Source organism: Apus apus, chromosome 1 (genome assembly GCF_020740795.1).
Source record: "Apus apus isolate bApuApu2 chromosome 1, bApuApu2.pri.cur, whole genome shotgun sequence".
Classification (NCBI taxonomy): Eukaryota; Metazoa; Chordata; class Aves; order Apodiformes; family Apodidae; genus Apus; species Apus apus.
Window position 1 is genome coordinate 59,548,129 of NC_067282.1, and position 22,545 is coordinate 59,570,673.

The following is a 22,545-nucleotide window of genomic DNA, read 5'->3' on the forward strand; positions in this document are numbered from 1 at the left end:
CTTAGAAATACAAGGTAACTTCCTAATTAAGTTCATAAAAGCAAAGACAAAATGGCTATGAAGGACAAAACTAGATTGTGAAGCAGAAGATGCTGAGAAACCTTTCCTTTTTCTCCCTTTTCACGCAGATCTAACTAGTCATAAAACTGAAGTTCTGTTTCTTATTAGACAGGCCCGTTTGTTAAAAATGCAGAAACAGACCAGCTAACAGAGTAAGAATTTAGAAGATTTATATATCTGATTTTGTTGAAACTCATACAAAGCAGGAAACAACTAACTACAGCTCATAAGAAAAAAACAAAGAACAAGGCCCAACTTTGCTTCCTAGATCATTGCAACTTATTTGCTATAAAACTGAGACTGAAAGACCTTCAGGAACGATTACAGCAAGACTAAATCCATAAATGGTACAGATGGATTACATAAAATTTGGAAGAAAAAATCATAATACTACTGAATCAGTAAAAATAATTAGGCTATATCAATAACTTCATTCCTACTACAATATTTTAAACCAACATTTACTTGGATTACTAATGAAATCTGGAGAATTCAAGTCAAGAGTGGTCTAGAAAGAAGGCCTTTAGAAGACTGAAAAATCTAGTTAGTAAAATGAAATAAAACCTCATGTAGAGGTATGTTTTGAGTATCTGTATAAGATCACTGCAAAGAGAATAATCCATTCTGTGCATCCAGTACAGGCAGTGAATGAATGCGATTAACACAAATTATACTTGAAGTTAGGCCTTCGGAGAAAGTTTCAGAGTATAAAGGTTGCTGAATCTCCAGAAGGTTCTTTCCCCCCTCCTCTCGTTTTAAGAGTAGATGATGATTTCAGAAATTCTGCAAAACATAGTCTATCCTTTCCCGTGCTGAACTAGATGGCCTGTTGAGGTCCCTGCCAACCAACACTCAATGCTTGTTAGTTCTAACTTGCTTGTGTAGCATTCAGATGCAACACTACAACTTAAGAAACAGACACGTCAACTTATCTGTTTTGGACAAGGATAGCTTAGTTATCTGGAATCTGTTTTAAATCTGCAGTCCCCAAAAGGACACTAAAAGAAATCTAAACATGAGCAAATTAAAGTTACGCAAAGATAAAAAATACCAAAATCTGGTGTTGACTAACCATTTAACAAAACTTCAAGAAATAATTTTACTTAGCCAAGTAACTCTGATTTGAAAAATGGACTGTAAAACAGACTACAGTTAAGTCACTATTTCCCACAGGAATACCGACATAAGCTGCCAGAGGCATCTGGAGACATACAAACTAAGATGCAAATGTGTAAGGCTAGAAGACCAAACTCTGGGAAAGAAAAGTTTCCCAGAAACAAAATAAATCAACCTGAAGTAAGCGTTTGTCAGATTTTAAAATGTAATGACCTTTGATATCTGTCCCCTTCCCAGCTCTTCCTGGGCAGCTTACTCTTAACAGGTAGACACAGACGTACTTGTTCTACAGGAGTATTCTGGAAGTATTGCTAAGTTTTCAAGGGACACACTCACACTGGATATAACTCTTGCTTCTGAGAGTTTAGAAATCTCTCTTAAAAATCTGAATCTGAAATTAGCATATCAATTTAAAGAGAACTTCCTCTGTTCAGAAGTTACTAGTGAAAGAGAAAAAAAGAAGTAAAATCAAGTAAAAGGAGATTACAGGATCTAAATTATTCTAGCAACAGGCTGGCCAACTGCTACACTCTGCTCCCTGTCAGTGGGAACACTAATTTTGAGTATTTTTGCTATATCCAATTGGAAATTTCCATTAATTTAATCAAAGCTTTGTTATTCTGGGACTTTAGAATCCTTTCAAATGTCAATCAAACTGTCTTTCTTGCCAATATTAATGGGAAGGAAAAAAGAAGTTGACAAAATTGGCAGGAAACACTTTAAGTCTCCCATTCTCAAGAACAGACTAGAAAGATGAAGACCTACTTCTTTAGATAATTCTTTTAGCCTTCTCTAGGAGGAAAATAAGTCAGTGGGAACACAAAAGGCAGCAAGATAGCTGTGCTACGCTAGCTCATCATAACAAAACACAAGTAATCCAAGAAAAAACTGTTAACTCAATTAGCCACATGCACCAAGTAGGAAAGAGAATGCTCTTAACAGGCACCACTGAGTTTTACCAGACTGGAATAGTTTTATTTATTTCCAAAATATGCCGGAATACTGCCATGACTGTGAGGACTGAACACATAACAGAAAAGACAGAATTTTATACAGTTGTTCTAGAAAACCTGGAGAACCTGAATTAATTAAAAAGCTAGGGTATCTACTAGACCACTCCTTAAAAGCACTAATCTGGACTTGGAGTGCTATTACCCTGTTGCAGCAGAAGTCACAAGGAACTGGGATACATCTACTACTAAATCTGAAGTGTATGATCTACCTCAAATGCTGCCAACGTCTGAAAATGAAACAGCTCAACTTAGAGAGCTAAAAACATAAAAGCCACTACTGTAAAGTGACTCCATTATAGGAATGAAACCAGAAGTGGTTCACTGCTCCAACTACACATCAGACTAAAAGGAGCTCAATCTCTTATGTGTAATCCCTGTCAGTCCTTGGTTATGAACTGCAATTATATGTAAACTGACTATCAAGTGAAAAGAAGAAGCAGTAACTCAAGAATAATTTAGCTATTAAGTAAATTATATACAACACAGACTGCATGGTTAATAAATAAATCAGCAAGCAGAAAACTCAAGAGGTAATATTTCACTATATTTTAGTGAGTTTTCAACTACTTCAGTTACTAGAGACGTTGCTTAAAAGGTATTTCTCTTCATTTCTCATAGCTGCCTACATAAACAAAAAGGATTTGACCAGGGTATTATAGCCAAAGATAACTTCAAGACTTGGGTTATGAAAGAAAAGCAGTGCAGAAAAAAACCTGTTGGACAATATGGATGGAAATACCTCAAAAAAAATTTCTCTTTCACCCATCCTCTGTATTCTTTAAGATAAAATGCCTTCAGTACTAGCTTTGATCTTTCACCCTAAACACCCTGAAGTAGTGGAAGCTGCAAATCTCAGAGCACACTGTTTGATACAAAATCTTCAAGCAACTCACCCTTTTGTTACTGCTAATCATACAGAAATAGAGTTGTCATATTTGCTGAAAGTGCATTACTCAGAATTTAAAAATTAGTAAGAAAATTTCCTGCATTTTTTGTGGTGGATTTTTTTATGTTGGCTTTTTGGGTTTGGGTTTCCCCTGATAAAGATGCCAAATTTGAGGACAAGCTTATGTTTCTTCTGAGGGTTTTTCTCTAAGCTAGGTTACCTAGCTGAAACAAGACTTGGCAAATAACAAGATCCACAGACTGGTATTTTTCAGTAATCTTAGGAAGGAAGCAGCCACCAGTACGGAAGGTGTAGAAAGATGGAAGTCATCTCTGAGAAAAGAAAATCAGTCTAAGCCTTGAAAAGTTACATACCTCCTATGATTATTTAGTCTTTTATCAAAAAGTATTCATTGTCTTGGTACAGTATTTTCTGAAATTTGGCCTAGTTTCTGTCAAAACATATAGCTGTGCTCCAAAAACTTAAGTCTCTCTCTCCCCAGTTAAGAAAGGAAAAAAAATAAACTGAAGAAACAACGCTGAAAACTAAAGCTCTGGAAATGTGGAAATGTAATTCCATTTTTGGCACCTACTCCAGACAGGAACATAAATGAAAGCTTGAACTGAAAAATGGAAGAAAGAAAAATTCCTTACTTAACCTTACCCAGGACTAAATGCAGATTTGGTAAGTGGTCAGGAAGTCAACTCACTCTTTGCTTAGGAAACACCTTCCATCATTTCCAAAGGAATTCAAGTATTTGAAAAATGAATGAGACCTGTTAAGACTCTTCCACTTGGCAGCATTTTTTTTGCTTTACAGTTTATAAGAATTACATAGAAATAAAAAATTAGAATCATGAAGCATGGTATTATTTACCCTCATCTTGTGGGCTAAAATCCAGGAGCTGGGAATGATAAAGACACATTGTTTTCCTCAAAGTACAGAAGTATGAGATGCTAATTCCAAAGAAAAAGGAGAAAGACAAATGTAATTGAAAGATACATTATAAAGATTCCAAACAGAAAAAATAGCCCCATGAGAAAAGCTGAGGAAGATCAGACATAGATGAGTAGAAATAGGTGATCCTGAAGTTCCTTGACAGATTACATTTCAGATCTGAATTATTCTGTAGTGACAGGTGGTTTATAAACTCTAAACATGCACTATTATCTTAAGAGTTGAATCTGACTTTTGTATATACATTTATTCACACACCTTCTACAGTGCTTAAACAACATCCTTATAAAACCATTTTTCTTCTTCCATCAAGTGATATCCACAGGGCAGTCTTAAAAACTGACTACTCTTGGCATGAAGAAGACCTTTTTTTTTTTTTAAATCTGCTTTTCTCCCTTCAGCTGACAACATGAAAACTCACATTTTCAAGGCCCAGTTCATCTGAGAGTCTTGGTATCAAATTAAAGCAGCTATAAAGAGGACACTGATGAAGCATATGTTTGGATATTTCCTTATTCTGAAATGCTTATTAAAATGTTGTCTGTGAGTGTAATTCAATTTTGTTCAAAACGAGAAGAGATGTTATCTGGCCAAACACCATTGGTGAATAGAAACATGAAGTTAGCTTTCAGTTTAGCTTCAATTAGGAGGATGTTTTTATTATTTCAACATAACCACAATTTGTTGGTTTGAGAAGTTCACTAAAGGAAGGAAAAAAATCTGAGACAAGCTCTCAAAAATATGTAGGATGCTTCCACTATGATTAAATTACAGAAAGTAACAAAACTTAGAATTGTTTAAATGTAACTACCTTTGTGTAAGAAATATTTACTTTAAGAAAACTTACAAAAAATAACTCTTAGAAGGATCTGCAGAAAGAAAAGATAAAGACTTCAATGCTTCTTGTATTGAATTATAAATTATTCTGATTTAGAAAGAACTTTATTATAAGCTGTTTCAATTCTTCCTATTTTTTAGACTTAGTGGAAGAAAAAAGCAAGTACATTTATATGCATCTTTAACATAGGAATACATTTGAAATACACTGTTTTCCACTTATAATGTCACATACCTTGAAAAACAAAACAGATGTTTCCTACAAAAAGTCAACATTAAATCTTCTTGAAAAAAAACATTCAAATATGTAAAAAAGCCTCCTAAGTGTTTAATTTTAAATTGTGATCACATCACCTAGAGCTTACTGTGTTTTTGTTAATGCCATGCGACAATCTAAGAAAATAAACCACAGTTCTCATATATCAATGTAATATCTGTTAAAAAAATACTGATCTCAACTTATCTATTGTTAGTTTACAAATAAAAATGTAGATAATTGTAAATTAGGGTAAGCAAAGCATGCAAATCTATAGATTCTATATCTGAATTCCTAGATTAGCATTAAAACCAATCACCGCAACAAATACCTCAACAGTATGCCTTGTGTGCAGAAAGGAAGCGATACTGAACATTCAATGCCACAACTGTAAGGTTTTCGGAGAAGCACCTGTGGCAGTTTCAGCAGTTTCTATATGGAATGCTCCCCCTTTCTAGGATTACTTGAAAAAATCAAGTCAATTCGAATTACGTAGCTGTAAAACATTGACATGTGTAGTTTTTACAGTTTCAGAATCTTCTGTTTGATTTAAACGGGCAATGGTGCATAAACAGGAAACTTATATCATAAGGGATCACATATTTGCAGGCAACATTAAGATTATAAATTACATCAACATACATAAAGTGCTGTAGCACATTATTCAATATGTAAGCCATTATCATGTGACCACCTTAACAACAAGATACTAAGCCTTTTATGCCTTTAAAGCATTATTACTTTAATCCTGAAACCAATTTGTCAGTTCGTTTCTGAAATTTATATAGAATGGATTAAAATTACCGGTCAACTCATGGCTTCAATTACTTTAAATTTAGTAGGCTGTATCTCAAAAGAATTAGTAACTATTCCTATACCAAAATTAGCAGATACAAGGATTAAAACAAAACAAAAGAAGAAAGAGAAAAAGATCAGAACACTAAAACGCCCACAGTGAGAAAAAACTGTTTCCTATATAAACATCAGTATGCTAGTCTAAAATTTCTAAAGCAAAATGATTTAAAAATACTATACTTTAAGTGTTTTAACCCTTTGGTGTCCAAATACAAAAACTGTGAAATAGACTCAAACGTTGTTTTGGTTTTTTTTTTTCAGATACCAAGAGAAAAATATTCTTAACTGAACAGATGTGTGTCACTGCTGGGGACAGCTATAAAAATTCATGCTAGAATTACATAATGGGCATCTACAAAAGCACAAGTTGGTGCCAAGTTTTTATTTCACAAGAAAACATGTGGCAGCTGAAATTATTTCAGGCTTTTAAAAACAATAGTTTCTCAGAACATCCTCCAAGATCTTAACAAGTTGAATATACTAGAAAGAAGGAAGCTCTTATGAGTGAAGCCACCTTATTTTCGTATCAAAATCAAAGTTCACTATTATTTATGCAGCTATAATCAGGTCCTAGATACTTCAACTCACAACTGAACAAATGCTGACACAAGAAAATTTCATAACCATAGCAGGCAACATAACAATTACTACAAGCATCACCATCAGGCAGTGCTCTCTGTATTCCAATTTACATGCTTTAGAAAAGACCTCAAAGAGGGCACTTTGATTTTCAGTATCTCATGTAAAAATTATTCACATTTCCAAGTAAACTTTTGTCTGAACAATACAGGCCTATCTGACTTTGCTTGGTATCAGCAATCAACAGTATTTTTAAATTCATTATCAGATTGAGTGATTCCTAAACACAACTCACAAACACAAGGTGTGAAAGACTGTTTTAAGTCTTTAAAACAAGTCTGATTGCAATACAGCATAACAGAAAAGACCTTCCCAACTAAAAGGAAAAGTATTTCCTAGATCACCAGCAAAAATCAATTCCAAATAAGCATCTTTTTAGTACTGCAGCCACTTTTAGTCCAAAGACAAGAGTTACTTAGTCAACCAATTTATGAAAATGAGAACTACCCTAGCTGCTGCTACCATATTTCTAGAAACACATTTGAAATTGCAGATAAAGTTGCTTACAGTAAGGAAAGCATTATGGAAGACTATTAAGGAAAGGTTCAGTGCAAACTCTGATTTGAAAAGATAAACTCTCTTGCAAGGCATATTCTGTCAAGATGCCTTTAGAAGCAAATAAAATCGCCTTACTTCTCCTCAACATACCAAATGAAAACAAGTGAAAGCCTAGAATTAGAAAAATTAAAGAATGAAAGTGTCTCTCAAATGTGCTAAGCATGGAAGAAAGTTCAAGAGATCTAGTACAAAAAGCACCGACAGTAAGAGCTTGGGAATAAAACTACAGAGGTAAATTAATTTTAAAGGTTTTTTTTTTTGCCAAAAGGAGGGGAAAAAAATCAAGAATGAAAGGACTAAATGTATTAGATGGATTCACTATTTTCCTCTAATAGGCATGGAGAGTGAGGCTATCAAACTACACCAAATCTTATTTTTTGTGACTAAAACTTGATGCTCTTACTCAAGCAGACAGAACACTTTTCAGATTAAGAAACTGGTTAAGTGCATAAAACGACTTTAAATGAGCTTCACAAGAGTTTTTTGAACTTAAATTTTCCTCCATTTAAAAGAATTTATCTATCATGTATGAGTTTACATCGAACAAGATACAAAAGAGTGGACAGAAGTTGAAACCTACAGAGGAGTAACACTTTCCCTAAATTATAGCTGCCAAAGCTCTTCAACGGTTTGCTACACCTCCATGCAAAGATACATCTTGTAACCTCTAGCACATGAAACACATTAGAAAACTTTTCTGATGGACTCAAACATGGTCTGGGCCATACCACAACTGGTTAATGTTTTTGTCCGGGATCAAAGTTACCAGCTGAACTATGACCAACTTTACTGAAAGGACACAAACTAAAATAGCAAATGAAATCTGAATCAATGCAGCAGAAGTTAGAGCAAGCCCGCTGTAATTAACAATTATCTTGCCACATATGTGGTCAAAAAGCATCAGCAGATCAAGCATAGCACCTGTATAGATCGTCACCACCATCAGCAGTCAGGACTAACCACCAGAACTAATCAGACTACTGCCTTTGGGGACATACTGCACCCGTTTCTTCAGCTGTATCTAACTTCTGCTCTGGACAAGTTCCACTTTGTAACACTTTCATTTCTCCACCTGACATAACTGCACGCTGGTTTCGTTGCTAGTAATAGCTTATCTTACAGGAAATAGAACTATCTGAAGGGAAGCTGCACAATGAACATTAGCACAGTATCACATATGAAGGCAGAACACTCCCAACAAAAAAATCCTAACATTCCTGTCAAGAAATCTGAGCTACCCTCAATTTAAAAGTCTTGGTAACACTTCAATGTTCTTAATCCAGCTCTTTTGGACCAAAGAAAAGCCAAGAAACCAGTGATATAAATCACAAAGGCTCATCATGAATGAAGAAGGCTCCCCTACCAAGCTATCCTATATCCTGTGTACTTCCTTTATGTTCCAGAAAGGTCACAAAATACCATTGCTTTAATGAAGGATTTAACTTTATTCATAGAAAGTACAACCTCTCACACTCTTCTCAATTTCTGAACTGATGTCAGTAACTATCGTTGCTATTCCACCCCCACTAAGAATAATCTATTCATAAACTGAACAGGAGCTCAGCAGTAAGAGTCTTCCTGAGCTTCCTGCAATTATTCAGAACAGCTGGAACTGTGAAAACTACCCTTTTCCATCCTGGTTTACTGTAAGATTGAGCCTCTCTCGAACTTTCTGATTTATCAGTTACCCATGCATATATGTTCTGCTTCAGCATGAGACTAAATAAAATTACTGCCTTACTTCATGGTCACAAGCTCCTACAAGCCATGTTAAGGTCTTCTACAATGATGGCAGTCAAGCATGAAAACAAACATGGAAGAAATCAGCAAGCTTTATTTGTAATTATTTTGCACTGAAATGTACAAATGAGTTTGACTTTGCCTTTCCAGAAGAACTTATGTAAGACAGGAAAGGAAGAATTAATTCCAGCACCTGTAGCCTCTGTACTACAGCATGGTCACTGCAAGAAGACTACAGTGATGGCCCTTAAAATGCTTGTTGCATACAATTAAACAAGAACAACCACATATTTTCTAACTATACTACACTGTCTAATAATCCAGCAGTTTAACTATCACCTGGACAGCAGGCAGTCAGGTTTGCAAACAGAATAATGTATGAAGCAGTCTGAGTTTGAAAAGTACCAAGCAGCTTATGTAAACATTAATATACTAATTCACAGATAAGAACCACTCTGTTGAAAAAGCACCTAAAACCCCATTCCTAAACAAATAATCAGGAAAAACCTGAAATATTATTCTCAAGATGAAGTTAATGACCATAAGAACGTAGGATGTTGATTCTTTGACAAAGAATCAATGTAGCAGTACAGCCTCAAGTAAGATGACAGGGTAGTGGCAATTCACAAGTATGTTAACATCAGAAATGGACTGCAATTGAACACTGAAAGTTTGGTAGTCAAGTTAGCCAGGTAAGAAGAACAAGTAAACGTGGAAAACCTACAAGTATCTGCTAGGATTTTAAGAAATCATGAAGAAATCCAGAAACTAATGGAGATCTTGGAACCCTGAGACCCTCCTGAAGAGCAGGCTATTAAAGTTTCGCCTCCACACGGAAAAGGAACTGAGAGTTTGTCTCTCAAAGGAATGGCTGATTTCTGCGTTATCATCATGAAATCCACGTATCTCTTCTGTCTCTTCACTAAAGCTGCCTGAGTTTCAGAAAATCAAGAAGTCTCAAAAGTACAAATGAGATAACCAAAGCTGAGGTATCACCCGAGTGGTCATCAGTAAAATGTGGAACAGAATTCAAACATAAATGTTTCACAAGGACTTCACAAAGGGCTAATCCAGCAGCACTAGAGAAATTCACATTGGACCGAATTCTGTTATGGAGGTTGAAGAGCAGTTGTGAAGAAATTAATGCTGCTTTTTTATTTTTTAAACACCATGATGCAGTTTATGACAAAGGAATTTGCAAAGAAGAACTAAAATTAGTCCACTGCCAAGGAGTCAAAATAAAGGTTTTGCTGAAGAGCTAAGTATGAGATAAGGGACATTTCTGGCATTATAGAAGAGTGAATTCACACATTGAGATGAATGCAAGACTGTTTTAATGAGAAAGAGGCTGAAGTGTTGGCCCAAACTAGACCAACATCAGGATGTGAATCTGTCATCTTGTAGAAACAGATGTACTGGTATATTTATTCCATCATGTCAGTTATTCTCCTCAAACCTGGAGACCAGAGTGTAAGAAACCTGAAAGGAAAGTGTCTCTTTGGGGTCTTACAGAATCCCATCACAATATACCAACTAGTTTTCCCCAAATCCTTAAGATTTCTGGCAGGCAAATAAAAAGCTTTCCCATGCTACTAATCAAGAATCTTGACCAATAAAACTCTGAAGCAAGTGTTTGTGTTCAACTAGATGGATGCTAAGGCACATCCCACCCTCCACAAGTGGTATCGCTATTTATCCCAGGATAATAGTGTTTGAAATTTCTCTCCTAGCTCTAAATCAAGTAAAGAGGGAATATATAACTATTCAAACAACAGCAGCAGAAGAATTTTTATTCAGAATTAAGTGGACACAATGTACAAGTGAACTGCATGAAAATAAGACATGAAACAGAAAAAGTTTGAATCAGTATAATTAGCAGCTGCAGCTGCCTTTTTTTAACCAAGAGTGTTCTATGTTTATAGCTGAATTTTATTAATTATATATATGCTGTGATGCAATCTATGTAACTATATCAATACTCAGCATTTCAAAAAATAGTCTAAAAGAGCAAAACAAAACATGGCACCAAGAAGGCTTTTCCTCCATAAAGAACTGTGGACACTTGTCACCAAGATTAATAAATTACAACCATACGTAAATTGCATAATTATGCTTTTTAGTGAAAATCCAGCAGTTACTATGGATACTTTAACAGGTACTATCCACATTAATAAGTCAGTTACACAGCAAACCTTTTCACTCATATGAGGACATTGTGACCACCTGCTTCCCCCTCTTCAAGGGTCCTTGAATATCATAGTTAGTGGAGCAACCATTTTTATGGCTGTAGGACATACTGTGCACAGAATATGCTTCAGCTAAAATGAGAAGGTAAATACCACAAAAAAAAAATCAAAATATTTTCACTAGGGTACAATTATTTTTTAATATTATTAAAATTTACACAGGAATAGAGAACCAAATTCTCTCTCATCAATTAGGAAAACAATGCAACAACTTATCGAAATTTAGAGACTGCAACATATTGTATTTTTCTCAGAAAGCAACACTAACAAGCCTGAACTAGAACAATCCAAGTAAAGCAATTTTATTTAAACTAAAATTGTTACTATTTTATCCTTACTGATTGTCAATATTCTCTGGCTTCCAATATAACTGAAGGAGGGAATAAAGTAGAAATAAGTTAAACACTGATATCAAAGATTACACTAGTCCAGATAACTTCATTTTAACAGCAGTACTTCAATAATCACTCATTAATAAAGATATTTCTTGCAAAATTACACTACTGATTACTAGTGTTCATGTAATAGTGACATCTTAGCACCCCTGTTTTACTTTCTATAAAAAACTAGGGATGGTGCAATATTTGATACAAACTAGAAGTATCAGGTGTAAGGAGTGTATTTGACTATTTACAGTCTCAAGGGATATTCTCTGCATCTTCACATAACTAGATTTAGATACTGTAATTGTATGAAGAAATAAAGAAAACCTGGATTAGGAGATCTAATCCAAATTAAAAAGGCTACATTCAACATCAGTACAGATCAGCACTTCAGTTCTAGTTAGTGCTTAGTTCTGTAATCAATAAAATTCTTCCCTTCCTCTTGTGTAGTCAATTATCACTGGATAACATATGGATAAAATCCGCCTTTTCTTCTAACTGAAGACATAAAATAAAGGAGTCAAATTTTTCAAAGCACCCAATTTTTCAGGATGTTACAAAAATCAGGAAATCAACATAATTATTAGAGATATGGGGCCAATTTTCATATAAGTGAAAATAAATCGGTGTCAAAAGCATATACATGGATTCCGCCTAATTTAACAGACTAAGCCTGGAAACTATATTCCATGGAAAAAAAATCCTCATCCCAATCAGTCAATAGCTAGCCCCCTCTCAGGTGACAGAACCAAGTCCTGATCCTCTAAATGGCTAAACATGTGTTGCTCCAACAGCCTATTACTTTTACAGCTCTGATTTTACCATTTCCTAGATAGGATCTGATATTTAATTACCCTAGAACTTGTCACAAGTCTACCCTACTGAAACACAGATGGAATTCAAAGTTGGAAAACTGAGAATTCAAATTATTTCCTGTTCACTGACACTGCTATAAAGTTACGCTGTGTCTGCTGTAAATAGCTTTGGTCAAAGGCAGATAACACTCCAAGTTTTACAGGAATGTTGTGCCTATAGCTTGTAAATACAATGTTTGAAAAGCAAAATTTTAGTTCTTCAAATTAAAATTGCAGCCACATTTCCAACCTGTGATACCACCTCCTATGCATGTAACACTTCCTCTTCTTCACAACACTCTTAACTCACTCGTATCACATAGTTTATGCAGTTCCACAACTTCTTGTTTGATTACTTTGTAAAAAAATCACAAGATCACATACTAATTGATGATGATAATTAAGGTTTGCTCAATTCCACAGTAAATTTAAATTCAAGTTTACCTTAAGATATCTGAAAGTGAGTGTAAAATGGGAATTTATAAATTTAATACTGATTGTCAATAACCGAGACAGCTGCCTAAGTTATTTCAGTGTCATTTTTCTATGAAGCAATCTCTATATAAAGCAATATGCTATCATTAATTAAAAAGGTGCTCTATTTCCTGAATACTCTATGATACCTTTGAAAGAGTTTAATTTTATGGTAGATTTATCCAGGCAGCATTACAAAAACAGAAAGATGGAAACCAAAGGGTAAAACAAGAAATTAACTAAATTAATCTTATTTCACTTATGACTTAAAAGTTTCATATTGCAGGTTAAAAAACAGTAACTAGTTGCAATTTAAGATAAGGCTAGCTCTAATTAAAACAAATTGCTAAAGTATTTACATCATTATAAGCCATAGAGCTTATACTCAACATTTCTAGGTGAAAACTGCATCCATTTTGTCCATGCTGTAAGTTGCAAAAGTTTGTAAGATTTTTCTGAATGTTTTTGCAGTACATAAACCTTTGAAGAAAAAAGTTAACAGGGCAAATACACAATATACTAACAAACAGCATTAAACTAACCGTGAAGAGTGTGTATTCTATTTTGCACATGTTGCTTTTGCATTGTTTTCTATATTTATTCACCAGTGCAAACTTGTAAAAAATAACGACACACTATGTAAAGTGTGTAACTTGAGCTCATCTGACCAAAGTATGGTATTTTAATGTATCAGATATAAATGGAATACTAATGTAGCACACTGGTAGCACTTTAGTGAAATAAACTTTATTACTAGACATGCAAAACATCTTGGGCTTCATTATATTTGAACATGTCTAGTTACCTTCTAATCAGGTGTCTGCTGTTTTGACTATTCTTTCTGACATTAGTATCTGTGTTTACTGGACTAAGTTAGTTAGCTAAACAAACAACCAACAACAAAAAAAATACCTCACTTACTCTATTTGCGCACCATGAGCCACAAGGGCACTTATGGAATCCATACTACCAGATCGTGCTGCTTTATGAATAGGAGTTTCACCAACATAATCCTGTGAAGACAAACTACATTTTGTCAAGCATAATCTTTAAAGAAATTAAAATCTTACTTTTACATTATTCACTTTAATTAAGAAAGCAGATATATACAAGTAGTACTTATTAGCTAGCAAATGCATCAGATACTTTAAAATAATAAAGTTTGCAGTAGGCTGTCATAGTACATTAGATAATTAGCAAGTAATAATGCTAAGAGCATCTAACTCACAAGACAAGCCCTGTCAATAACTAGGCAATCAGCAGTCATATTCAGCAAAACTTCTTTAAAACACCCACAACATATAGCACTGTAACAAGTTACTCTAACACTTTTATTTCCTAACACTTTTGTTTCCCAATGTGTTGGGAAATTCAAGCCATCTTGAATTCAGAGACAGAATGGTCAAGTTTGTGGGAGTACACTGCTTTCAGATCTTGCCCAGACACTTAAAGAGTCCCATATTGCTCCATAAATACTCCCCAAGTGAGGAGAGTGTATGCGTAACACTACTGTAATACAAGCATGCCCAGAGTTCACAGGGCAGATCTCTCCTGAGACATAAACACTGACTCTTACCGTATATGCTTTGCTTTTCTCATTATCTTTATCCATTTATACACCCCACTATTGTTAATCAGCACAACCAATCATTTAATCTTTTCATATTATGGGCAATTGTACTGGGAGCAGCGTACTGTTTTTCAGGCAACTCCTCTCTACAAACTAGCTTCAAAGGTAACAGTGAGAAGCTACAGTAATTTTATAAAGACAACTAGCAAGCAGCAAGTAGATTCCATGCATCATGATCTACAGGCTACAAATTAAATTCAGTACTAAGAACCTAATTCAGTATTAAGACCCACAGAGAAGAAACTTTAACTAAAAACTGCCTTTGAAGTAGCAAGTAAATGTTGGTTACTAATACATGACTTAATTACCACAGTCATACAAAAATTCAGTGCATAGAAAATTGTTCCCCCCCGCCCTTCTCCCCCATCTTCTTTTTCCAGCTTTTGAGAGACTTCACTTGTATGCTGCACTGATATTAAACATGTTTTAACTATATGTGCCTAATCTTTGCTTCACCATTACTTTTATTAAAATATCAACACTAGCTATTAAATAATACAGCACCTTTACTGACTCACCAATCTTCACACACAATGGTGTTCCCACCACACTTTAGCACTATTTGAAATGTGAACATATTTTGCATATGATCATACTACCATCTTGAGAGAAGGTAACAAGCGTTTTAAATTGTCTGCCAAGCATCTGAGAAATTACATCACATCCTTTAGACCACATAAATATAACCTAAAGATAAATGTTGGATTATGTGTTATATACTCTCAATTTTATACTTGCCAATTTTATTTCACCATAAAATATTTTTATACCAAGTTACGAATTCACTACAAAAACAGTTTACCAGTGCTTAAGATGTACATTCAGCCAAACAGCGAACCACACAGCACCCCCAGCAGGGAATAATAATGGTACCAAGGTTTACCTTCTCATAAACTAAGGGAAATTGCTGAGAATTACACAAAGTTTCAAGACAGAAAAGAGCAGAGAGCTCCTTAGAGCCTTTAGTCGTCAGAAAACAGCTATGCGGCCCTTCTTTCAAAAGGCTGTCTGTAGCTGATGAATAGAAGACTCTGTTCCAATTAAGTTGATGTAGTTTCTTCTATTCATAACTTTTCTTGAAGTTACAAGATGACAGATATTTACTTTTTTCTTTAACTATCATACACGGAAATTAATTTGGCACTTATTTATTCAGAAGGTTTTCTTCACACTGTAACACATTTTCTTATAATGGAAGCCGTCTTCAATTCATCATTTTGTTACTTTTGTGTCCTTTTGCTAAAGAGGTAGAAGTGTAGAAGAGAAGTAATTTGCCTCTTTTGTTCAGCATTAGTATTTATGGTCCCAGCTCTACCTTAGAAGATAGTAATTCAGTATCAGATTCAGTTCAGAGAAAGTTAGCTCAACTAGCCATATGTATGATGAACATTACAAATGTTTTTACTAGCTTATTACCCACAGTAAGATCTAGAGAACTGAATTAAGTATTGCTGTGGGGAAACAATAGAAGGATGAAAAAGGAGTTTTACAAAAGCTAAACTTAAAAGTAGCTAACAATCCTGCCACAAATAACTAGAAATAAATCATATCAGAAGAGAATTTATGTCTTGAAAAGGGCGTCTTTCCAACACTGGTGCAGAGAAGCAAGTATCTCTTATCTAAAGCTAAGGAGCTGAGAAAAGACTTAGAGAATTACAGGATACGCAGATTTAGATTTTTCTAGCATTCATTTTAATTACAGCACCTAAATTGTAGTTATCACTAATGTTATAGTGTTATGTTATATATGTGTTATGTTATATATATGTTATGTTATATATTCTTTTGAAGTTCTCTTATGGGACCAAATCCTTGTGCACTGAAATAGTTTCTAAAATAGTTTCCCAGTTCTATGAAGAAACTCTCTCTAGGCTATGAGATAGAGTGAAAGAAAAAAGTAAAATTCTCTGCCAGTAAGGAAGAGATTTAAAATGTACTTATTTTTCAATACTTTCACAGTATCATGCTTAGAGGAAAATAAGTACTCTATGATCATCAGAACAATTCTGGTGCAATTCAAGAATTGGAATGGATAGCATCAAACAGAGAAAGCAATATATAACAAGTTTTTACCAAGAAACTTCTTAGAGTAGGCCAGCGTCAAGATTGCTAGCACATTTTCAAGCAAAGAACATTGATCCTCTCTCTTTTTTGGTTATGCAAAGTTGCTTCATTTTTGAGGGGCTCTACAAATTCCTTATTATCCTCAATACCACCTTGTAAGATTTTTGATTTCCACAGTTCCCTTAAGTGCTCTCGTTTGATACAATCCACTCTGCTATAATGTCCCACAAAGGTAAACAACAAAAACTTGTATGGGTCCTTCATATTTGGAGAACTTCTCAGGGTCCCCTTTACCCTCCTGACGTAACACTGCACCAACAGCTCAAACTTGTCTCAAAATCCCAAAGTGACATTGTAAATAAGTGACCAAAAGACCAACTAAGTTTTATTGACTTAGCATTCAAGACAACACAATTGTTTCCTGTTGTGGAGACTAAGTATTTTGTGTACAGTACTCCTGAAAAGGTGACAAAGAGAGCAATGAGGTATCATAGGTAAGTTCACGACAGTGAGTGGCAACTCACTGCCACTGTCAAACATGTTCCTCCCTTCCCTTGGAGGAACATGACTATCCTTTTGCAAAGACAAGGGCAGCCTTCTCTAGAGCTTGAGGGCTTGACTAGATTACCTTTGACTTATTACATTTTACTGCCTAAGTATCTAGCTTCCTTCCTCATTCTATTTCTGTGGCCTAAGAGTCTTTTGCTTAATTTTTTTCAGTAAATCTATCTCAGCATCTTTAGTCAGTCTGCATTCCCTTATTATACTGCTTAATCTCAAAAGACACTTCCTCTACTGATGAAATGTTTTTCTCAAACTCTGCTTATTTCCAGGCATCTTTTAGATTGGGTTATTTTTTCAGTTCAATTTAGAGCCATTTTTCATCCTAGTTTCCCTCTTTGTCTTTTTGGGATGCAAATTTCTGCTCCTCCAGTTGAACTTGAAGCAAATTTCCCATGTTGTTCTCCAGGTTCCAAGTCTCTGGATTCAGTTATTTCACTCACTGCTATCCTCACACCCCTTTCATTAAAAAAAATAAAATTACTTACCTGCAAAACCTACTTTTAAAAAAAAAAACAAACAACATAAAAATAATCCCACATGCACACTTACACTGTTTTCAACTATGTAAACTGGTTTTAGCTGGGATAGACTTAACTTTCTTCATAGTAGCTGGTATGGTGCTATGTTCTGGATTTGTGACCAAAGCAGTGTTGTAACACATTGGTATTTTAGCTATGAGTAGGCTGTGTGTGTGGCAATTGTGGGATTTTTTTTTTGTTGTAGCATAGCATTAAAAAAAACAAAACAAAAACACACACACAAAAAATCAGCATGATTTTAATTGGGTTTTTGTTTCCTTTTTTTTCCTTTTTTACCTATGAAACCATCCTTATCTCAAATCATGAATTTTCTCACTTTTCCTTTCAAATTCTCTCCCTCAGCCCACTGCAGGGGGAAATGAACAAGCAACTGTGTGGATCTTATGTGCCTAAGGGGTTAAACCACAACACTGTGAAGGCACTTGTAAAATACTTCTAGTATAGGTATTCAACTAACACACAACACTATTTTACCTACCAAAATGTAAACTAACTCCATTCCTTAACTCAACTGGCTGAATTTCAAGTTCCATCAGTTGGCTACATTTCCAAAATCTGTTCAAATTTCTTAGACCCGGCACCCTACCCTTTCAGAAGGCAAAAGCAGAAGCTGGAGAATACCGAGTATTTTTCTTCAATCTTCGCTAAACATGCCTTGAATTCATGACGGTTTCTCCTTCACCATTTTTAGTACAGATGAGAATTGATGGAATTGTAATATATGAAAGGAATGAGTGTTTTTTTCCTCTCCTTATCAGTGTGTTTACAGTTCTTGCTAGCATGGGGAGTCTAACCTTTCTGAATCTATCCACCATCATGGCTACATGACAGTAACCGGCTGGATTACAAGTTAGCATCACCTGTAAAGATGCAGTGTGTCCTATCTCTTCTCTTTAAGACAGGCCACACAACTTTTTTCTTTGGCCAATCAACACAGGCAACTTGCAATAAAAATGTTTAATAGACTAAGGCTAGAGGGAAAATATATTACTTTCTTGAGTCCACTGCTGGGTAGAAACAGGCAGCTCATTGCTTGGCACTTCAGCTTTTCCTGTGAATTTTTATGGTGATCCCAGGTGGGGGTGGGGGGAAGAACTGTCCACTGATCATTAGACAGATGGCTCTATCCAGCACATACAGTTACGTAAGAGGGCTGGGCATGAGAGGATATACTCACAGAACCTGATTTGGGGTGCAAGGCACAGTTGGGACAAGCAGTTTTCAGCATTTGTCCTTCATTGCTGCTGCCTAAGACATGTCCTGGGCAACAGTCACAAGCACCAAGATATGCATTTTCAAGTTTTCCTAAACTTCAGGGCAGGCAGCATGGGCTATCTATAACACAATACCTCAGGGCAGATAAGAGAAAGCATGCATGCAAATTCTACTGAGTACCGGAGGTTTACGTTAAGACTGAGAGACTGGAGTGGATTCCTTTTCAGAAGCTATCCTTTTCTTTTTCCAGAAGTGATGGGTTAGTCTGTAGCCAATGACCAGGAATCAGTTTGGAAGGAAAGTTTTACTAGTTTAAATATCAAGTACTCCCAGATCTTTCTCAGCATGTGTTTTGTATCCAGTGTCCATGGAACACTTGTCCTCACACAAGCATTAGCCAGTGACTATGTCTGTTTGAAGTACAGCATCAGTCAGCGAGCTGGAAGGAACAAACAAAATACACATCAGGAAACAGTGCTCCAAAAGCTCAAAAGTGTGGGTGGAAGCCCTATGTGATCACCTGGAAGTTAACTAAGGAACAGAGTTAATTCATTAAGCAGTTCAAATCAAACAAGAATAGTGGAATTTGACTGCAATTCAATAAATAGCTGGAAGGAACTGGGGAGAGTAAAGCATGCAATATGCTTTACGTAGCCATGTATAAAAATTCCAAATATCCGTGGGATGAGTATCACCACAGGTATCACCACAGTACACTGTCTAGCTTTCAGTACTCACATATGTGAAAGCAGTGTGACTGACTAATTGCATCTTAAAAACTTAAAAGACTTTTTGGTTTTACCGCTATTTAAATTAACTAGAGCTCTCTCTTCTTTTTTCGTTCAATCAAATCTAAAAAACTTCCTCTTGTATATTAAATTAATACTTCTGTGGGGCAACAAAAAGTTACTACATATAATTTGAGCCTACCATTACCAACACACAAGGCTACCACAGTGTCAACTCTCAGTACTATATTAGTGTCCTTTACCTGTCAGTGCCTAAATCTGTCCTTAAGAGTCTACAGCATACTATCACCACTCTTTGACAATTTGAGAGCCACAGTACTGTTCCTCCTGTGGAGGACCACAGAACCAATTAACTGGATTTGTTCTGGTGACAGGCCATCAATTTATAAAGACTCCTGAGTCACTGACTAGTCTTGGTGCCTTCTTTAAGCTGGAATGAGTTTCCTGCCTAATTTTAAATCTTTATTACACTGCCTTCTGCTTTCCTTTACAGTCATCTGCATGTTGCCCTCTGCCCATGGAGAGATCTCTCTGCACTCTTCTCCTCTTCTTTTGGGGGGCTAGTTGCTACTTTCTTCTTTGCTATAACCTCACTCACTAGATGTGATTTTTCCCCGCATCACGTTCCAGGACAGCACGCTTGTTCTTCAACTCCATTTCAACCTCACTGGTCAGTTCTTCTCTTTATCCTTATAGTTGGAAACTTTCATTCTTCTCATTCATTCATTTTCATTCATTCTTCTCTTCTCATTTAGCAGCTATTTGTACATCTTAATCCTGTGCATGCCACGTTTCCTCTCTAATCACCATTTCTTTACATTCTTACCTGGTGTCCAGATGCATTTATACTTCTTGTATTTTCTCTTCTGAAGATTCTACCACTATGCAGCAATAACTTATTGCATAAGTTACTTTTGTCAGGTATCAAGGAGAAGATGCGATCTAGAGCCTCTGCATCCAGTCACCTTCATTGTTTCTACAATTCTCCTGGTGTCTCACAGCTGTTCTCAATGCATCAGCCTTCTTTTCTGAAAACTCAACACAAACTTCCCCATTTCTTATTTTTGCATAGCTTAAAAAAAAAAAGAACCAAACTCTAGAAATGCAAATGTTTAAGTTCTTCAGCAGATTTAGGTTAACTCTTACGTATATAAAAGAGTCTGGCCATTAAATATTTTAAGTAGAGTATGATGCAAGATTTAACAGACCAGACATTTTATGATGTGCTGTATTACAGCTTTTAGTAAATGCATATGCTGTGGTACTAATTATTCTCATAAAATATTAAAAATACTAACTTTGACTACAGCTAGAGGCACTCATGTATGCCCATGCATACATAACAGACCTATTCAGTACCACAAACACTTGCTCAAAAAGCATGATAGTTTAAAGCCCCTAATTGTGTTACTGTAACAGAGTACAGCAGTCCTTTACAGGCATTCTTCTACATTAATGCACTCTCTACTACTAAATAAACCATTATCCGTACTCACAGTAAAATAACGGAAAATTATTTTAAAAAATGAAAACAAAATCACCTATTCAATCTTTGTTAGTAAAATACATGTTTCTGATCTTTTGCAGCAAGTTAACAGAAAAGCTAATAATCTTAATTAGAAAAAAAAAAAAGGAAGACAGTATGAAGCCAGATTCATCTTAAAATACACCATGACAGGTCTTTCTAGTTAGGTGTATGACAAAATCATGAAGTACCACAATGGTCTCATGGTTCTGTAGGTAATGGTGCGTTTTTCAATTCTTAGCATATTTAATCAGTAATATGTTCCTCACTGTTTTTTTTTTCTTTCCCCCAAGGAGGCATTACACTGTCAGACAGAGTACTTGCTAATGCCACCAACACCACAGCAACAGCATACCATTTGTTCAAGACGTAGCAAGATGTCAAATCCTAAACCAAATGTTTGCCAAACCTGTGGTGCCTTAAAGGACATTTATTAGTTCTATCTCTACTATAATGAAAAAGGTCTACAACTGTTAAATTGTTTTACTTCAGCTGATATTAAAAATAATGTATCTGTATGTGAATGTTAGGATCATACATGTAGTAAAAAGACATCAAGACACCCCTTCCAAAACTATATGCAGACATGAAATAAGTGTGAATCCATACCTGTTTGTTTATGTTGGCCCCCACTTGAATCAACCAATTCAGGCACTGTGGATGTCCTCCAAAAGCAGCAATGTGGGCTGGTGTTTGAGCAAAACGTGTTGTACTGGCATTTACAGAAGCTCCAGCTCTTACTAACTGCATTAGGCACTCCAGCTTTAAAGACATGAGGGAATAAACCCAAAAATGTTACACAGATGCATTATGAAAATTAGTATGTGGTAGATAAATAGGCAAAATCTAGGAAAACTAAACTTAGTGACTCTACACGGATTCAACACAAAAAAAAAAGAACATGAACATGAGGATTTCCCCTCCTCCTCCCTCCTTTGGCCCTAGGCCATACTTGGAAAGTACATAATTCTCAGCTCCCAAAACTGAATTCTGACATTTGCTTCCAGGATGGTGAAAAGAGGGCATAAATACCTTGAAACTAACTACAAGAGCTATTTGGTTCACTTTTGTTAGGGAGAAAGAGTTGCTGATCCAGCAAAATTGCAAACATGATACTAAACAGGCATTATTAGGTAACATTTGCCAAAACAAGTATGTTGTTAGGAGATACATGTATTCTCATGAGAGTTTAGAGGAAGGTAAATCAGAAAAACACAAAACTTTCAATTACTTTAATGTTTTCCTAGGGTGACATAAGCAGATTGCTAAAACTAATATTGTAAATACCAAGCCGAATCTATAAAAGGAATATACTATTTTCACCATTTTCCTGTTATTACAGCTGAAGAGCAGTTATAAACAACACAGGTTGCACGGTTATGGCA

The 22,545-nt window shown here is 35.4% G+C and overlaps 1 protein-coding gene across 1 annotated transcript in view; it reads right to left on the reverse strand.

Moving 5' to 3' along the window:
* ANKRD10 (ankyrin repeat domain 10) overlaps positions 1-22,545 on the reverse strand; it is a 37,296-nt gene that overhangs the window by 9,095 nt on the left and 5,656 nt on the right. Inside the window, exons 2-3 of the mRNA XM_051610761.1 lie at positions 21,770-21,922; positions 13,796-13,887 (exon numbers count right to left, since the gene is read on the reverse strand). Of these exons, the coding sequence (XP_051466721.1) occupies positions 13,796-13,887; positions 21,770-21,922 (245 nt within the window). The remainder of the gene's footprint in view (positions 1-13,795; positions 13,888-21,769; positions 21,923-22,545) is intronic.